At 40.9% G+C, this 5,732-nt stretch overlaps 1 protein-coding gene across 2 annotated transcripts; it reads left to right on the top strand.

Moving 5' to 3' along the window:
• The first annotated feature begins 245 nt into the window (after positions 1-245).
• Positions 246-3,226, top strand: cryba2b (crystallin, beta A2b). 2 transcript variants are annotated; one of them, XM_036139573.1, is made up of 5 exons: positions 246-500; positions 1,128-1,312; positions 2,117-2,258; positions 2,402-2,544; positions 2,839-3,226. In XM_036139573.1, exons 1-5 carry the CDS (start codon positions 246-248, stop codon positions 2,984-2,986), a joined length of 873 nt encoding a protein of 290 aa, XP_035995466.1. In that variant the 3' UTR covers positions 2,987-3,226. The 2 variants fall into 2 exon arrangements, with proteins under 2 accessions (XP_035995466.1, XP_012732423.1); XM_012876969.3 differs by having other exon boundaries at positions 386-471; positions 1,123-1,312.
• The last annotated feature ends 2,506 nt before the right edge of the window (positions 3,227-5,732 follow it).

Raw genomic sequence — 5,732 nt, 5'->3', positions numbered from 1 at the left:
GCCTGGGATAGAAGCAAATATGAAATTAACACACGCCCAATGTCCTCTCCGTGCGGAACGCCCCAACCCCTTTCCCCCCCCACCCCCACCTCGAGTTTTGGATCCAGTTTACCTACAGCAGAGAGAGGGGGGATCAGTTCCCAGAATGTCTCTATTATCCTGCTACACCAATCAAACTGTTGTGTCAGTGCGTTGCCATTGTATAGTCCTGGGTCAGGTTGCCAGCAGCCATGGCTGCCGTATTGATGACTAAGTCAGTTTGGGGCTCTGTGGACAATGGCGCTCTGGAGCCTCCACAAAGCACGAGGCTAATGCTGCCCTTTCAGGCGGCCTGCTCAGCTGCTGAGTGTGCAAGGCTGCCGGGCAAATGGAACGGCGCAGGTCCAGGGGGGCCCAGCCCTATAAAAACACAGGCGGGGGTCTCTTCGCTGACATTGATTATACTGGATCTGTCCCACCTCAGTACCTTCTGTAAGTATGCCCACATGTTGCTGCAAACTGCAAGAAAGCAGATACAGTCGGAGGGAGACGGCTGTGAGTGACTGAGGTGGAGCCCAGCAGGAAACAAGATGGTCCTCATATTAAGCGTCACCGGCAGCTGATGGGTGCAGTTTGAGTTACTCTCTGGAAACACTGAAGCCACTTTATGCTGTTGTGACGCCTTGGGAGAGATTGGCATGGGATAATCGTTATTATCTATTGGTTATGTATCTTAAATCTTGGAGGATAAATCAGAGTAACGCTTCGCTGGTTTTTAGCGAGCTTGTCTTTGGCTTGAAAAATCTCCAGTGCTTTATTTTTCAAACTAGTGGTATTCAGTATTTCGTACAGTTGTGGTTCTTATAACATATTGTCTGCTGAGAAACAAAAGGATGAGTGAATGGATTTTTTTAATCAGTTTTTACCCATTACATTTGTGAAAGTTCAACATTTTCTTCATCTTATTTCTTTTAATTTGAGGTAAAATAACTAAAAGGTCACCTTTAATTGGACTCGTGGTAATTTGGTGTCTACTTTAACACACCTGATGTATTTTCTTGACTGAAATTCAAGATTCTTGGAAATTAGCCCCCTATTTTGTGAATTAAATGTAGTTTTTGGCCCCATTTTTTTTGTCTGCAGAGAAGCAGCCCCCAAAGGGAGAAGCAGCAGCCATGAACACTCAACAGATGGAGCAGATGGGCCAGTTCAAGATCACAGTCTGGGAGGAGGAGAACTTCCAGGGCAAACGCTGTGAGTTCCACCTGGAGTGCCAGAACATCATGGAGAGGGACTTCAACAAGATCCGCTCCATCAAGGTTGAGAATGGACCGTAAGTCAGGCATCCTGTGGGTTCTTGTTTTCATCCTGCTGCTCTGATTGGACCGTCTTTAACTCCTGATGTCCAAAACGCATTCACTTTCTGTTTTCTTTTGTGTTCGTGGATGCTGCTTGAATTATTTGCTGGTAATTAGCTTTGCTGATGATATAGATTAGCTTTACCTATGCAGATTTGCACCATGTTAATGCTAGACATTAGTCCAGCTTTTAGTAACAATGCATCTTCTGAGAAACATGTCGGTTTCATAATTTTGCTTGTATGTTAAAAAATATATATTTATATATCAGGATGATCCTGGTGAAAGCGATTCATAAAATTAAAGAAATTTCTCTTGATTTGCTTGAAAAAATCTGTTATAAGGAGAAACCGCTCAAACAAAGATCCAATAAAGAAATCCATAAATATAGAAATTAGAACCTGCGCTCTTATTACATTGATATTTGGTATGCATCACGTGCGTGCGTGTATATGCATCCAAGTGAGACGGTGTTTCCGATAAGAGCTGGCTGTGTGCAGCTGCTGGGTGCGAGCCAGAACGGCCGCCTGGCTGACTGACTGACTGCTGATCAGATAAGGCGCCCTGGGTGCAGCAGCACTGCAGAGCTTAATGTTTGCTTTGTGCCTGATGGCGACAAAAGACGCTGCAATCTGTTTTTATGTGAGACCAAACTGTGGGTGCAGGGATCCGTCTATCACAGGCGGACATGTTGCATGAACCAATTTTTTTTTGTGTGTGTGTTTTTGTAGCATTTCCTTCTTCGGTTTCTCTGATCCTCATTTCTTTCCGCTGTCCAGGTGGGTGGGCTACGAGTACCCAGAGTTTCAGGGACAGCAGTTTATCCTGGAGAAGGGCGACTATCCTCGCTATGAGGCCTGGAGCGGAAACAGCAGCTACAGAACCGAGCACTTGCTTTCCTTCAGACCCATCAAGTGCGCTGTGAGTCCCCCTCACGCAACCACTTTGAGTAACTTACTTCTGCTTGTTATTAGCATTAGTAGCTATGCCGACAATTGATTGTAAACGTATTAATTATGTGTACAGTATTGATATTAAATAAGGTAATATTGTTTGCTCTGCAGAACCACAGTGACAGCAAGGTGACCCTGTACGAGTGTGAGGACTTCCAGGGCCGTAAGTTCGAGATGTGCGATGACTACCCCTCCCTACAGGCCATGGGCTGGTGTAGCAAGGAGGTGCCCTCCATGAAAGTCAACTCGGGAGCGTAAGTCACTCTCCTAATTTGGTTTCCTATCTTTGCCTCATTGCAGGCCTACTTTTTATAGTCAGTATATTTTTTCCCCCCTCATATGTTGCTTATTATGTAGTAATTTCTTATAGATTTAGATATTTCCTGATGCGAGTAAGAGGGAAATTAGGATACTGAAGCTCAGTTCTTACACCTGCATTTATGTCAATGTAAAACCTAAATCTTCTCATACTGTCGCTGTGTCTTCCGAATTGACCCGAATCCCCTGGCTTTACCGTCCCTTTTGCCCGTCCTCTTCCCTTTTTGCAGCTGGGTGGCCTACCAGTTCCCCGGCTACCGTGGCTACCAGTACATCCTGGAGAGAGACAGACACCAAGGCGAGTACCGAAACTACAACGAGTTCAGCACCCAGGCCCACACCAACCAGGTGCAGTCCATTCGTAGGATCCAGCACTAGATCTTCACTCTGCCTGCCTGAACCAACTTAAAAAAAATAATAATAAAAAGAAAGAAAAAAAAAAGAAAACTTCCTTTCTAATTGCTTCCTCTACCTTGAACCCTGGACAGACCTCTGTCACAGAACAGTAGACTGATACTATCTATCACTCCGTGGCTCTGGATGTATGGATATACACACTACTACCATGCCAAAGCATGTTCTTGAAATAGGAAATAAAGGTTTTTCTTCCAAACTAGAGGCTGTTTGTTGGTATTCTTTTTTTTTCTTCACCTCCAACAAAGTTTATCACCTCGATTACCCCTTCCGTGGCAACATCGGAGCCCATTTAGCTTGGAGAGCAAGGCTGCTATCGAAGGTAGATATTGATTTGTACTTATCGAGGACATATCCAGCCTTTTAGTGGACTTTCATGGAGAGATTTGATGCTGTTAGGCTTTAGGATGTGTAGTATTGTTCTTGTCATACTGTATTTTTATTTCCAATAAACGAGAGCATGAGATTACTATTGTTTCGATCATTTGTTTTTACAGCTGTTATGATTTGCACGCATTTGCTAACTAAAAGAAGTTTCACCGAAAACCCGAGGGTATTGATAATAGTTGGTAGTTTTTTCAATTTGAGTCCATACTTCACTTTCGAGCATCCAGCTGAGACATTTAGGGGGAGACCTTTTTGCTTTAGCATCGACAACTGGTCAACAATATCCCAAATAAAGAAATATATATTTTTACATAGAGTCTTGTGTATTATTTGTGTAACTCACTTTTGTGAAAAAGGTTAGCTCTCACTGCATTTCTTAGGGTTGGAGCTTGCAGAGAGGGGGAGATTTACCGTTTCACTCCAGATTATACAGATTTCTAGCGTTTATGGTCTAGGCAGTAGTATATTTTGCATTAATGTTACTCTTTGCAACCTCCTCTCTTCAGGTCCCCCAACACACACCCACTCCCTCACAAAGCTTGTTCTGCAATAAATTGAAACCTTTTTTATCTAATTTTTTTAACTTTAAAAAATAAAATAAAGCTTTGTGGTTTATGGAGAGGCAGATTGCCTATACAGTATGCTAAATTCAGCAATGTTTTTGTTTCCGATCACAAACTGCATTATAAAGAGTCTGAAGTCAATGCTGAATTATTTGCCCAAGGTCTGACCAATCTATACATTGTGTTTTGAGACTAAAGTGATGCTAAGAAAGAACATTTCTTGTGTTTGTTATATATGTTTTGTAGAATACTTCAGTTTAGTTTTGACCATCTAAATATTCAAAATTTCGAGCTACAGATAAGCAAAAACAATCGAGGTTACCGAAAACACACTAATCTAAATTAGTGTCTAATTTAAAACTACAAATTTGACCCCAACTTTAGCGTCACAATTCAATTGTAGCAATTTTCGTGTTGCCATTTACTAACTTATGAACATCAACACACAACTATGAACAAGGAAAAGCTAAATAAATGCAAAATAAACCAACTGCATGCTAAGCTGATGAATTGCTAACAAGAAAATTTATAGAAGGATCACAAAATTCACTATTCAAACTCCAACTTGCTACAGAGACATATGAGATTGAGCTACTGACACGTCAGGTATTCATAAAAACCTTTGAGCAAATAGCAAAACTGATTCAAAATTCAATGCAAGACACTCGTTAAACCTGAGGAGGGCACACATAAATTACTTTTGGACACAAAAGCAGGATTTCAACAGTAAATGGTCAAAAATAATGACCAGGATAGGTGGCCAGAGCTATAAAACACCCATGTATATAGTTGATTAGCCAAAAATAAAAAGTTGATTTGGGGGTGAGTTACCCTTTATATCACATGGCATGTTCTATTGTCTTTCCCATTTTGATGAGAAATTGGCTCTGGTTCAGGTTACATTTACATGTAAGCAGGAAATCTTGGATTACTACTTACTGATACTCAGATACTCTGACAGACATAAAGCGTAACAAACAAACTTGAAACATGCTTCAGTTTACGTTTGTTTTATAGAAATTAAACAGGTACTTTTAGAAATAATTTTACCCTTATGAAAACATTTATTCAAATTAAAGAGTGGATTTTCAAAAAAATATTATGCCCAAGAAACTGGGCCATGTACAGGTCATATTTTATAGTTTTCCTTATTTTATACTTGCTGTGGGGCTCAGTTTTGATAATAGTGTGTCATTCTATGCTAGAAGAGTCTAAAAAAGACATGATTTAGTCGTTAAGAGCTGTCCTTATAGGTGTGTTTTGCTATGGTTTCTTAGTACAGCAGAGGTCCATATACGGAACCAAAGTTTGATCTCTTGTGCTTTCAATTCCTAAAGAACCGTTTATTCACACCCACCATCAACATTTATTTTGTTACATAGCTTGACTGTTGTGAAAAAAACTGTTGCAACTGATTCTTATTAAAGGATGTCCTCGTTAAATAAACCAAATCAGGATTATCAAAATGACAGAATCCAATAACTCTAAAAGGGGCTGATCAGATGGGAAATTTCGTCTTTTAAGCACACCTATCAAGCAATTTTATAGATTTACTACAGTTTTCAAATAAGTGCTTCCTTTAACAGTCAAGCAGCTTAGTTTTTGTTTGCTGATTCTAATGTGACACCATTGTGTTTATCCAAGATGTCCGCCAGGATCCTGGTGTGTGTTTACCTCCACTTGTTGGTCCAGGACGCTGGATTCCGTGTTTCACTCCACGGAGTCCCAACCGGCTTTAGCGTCCCACGCCCAGAAACAAC

This window comes from Fundulus heteroclitus, chromosome 7 (assembly GCF_011125445.2).
Source record: "Fundulus heteroclitus isolate FHET01 chromosome 7, MU-UCD_Fhet_4.1, whole genome shotgun sequence".
NCBI lineage: Eukaryota > Metazoa > Chordata > Actinopteri > Cyprinodontiformes > Fundulidae > Fundulus > Fundulus heteroclitus.
This window is presented reverse-complemented; position numbering and strand designations above follow the sequence as displayed.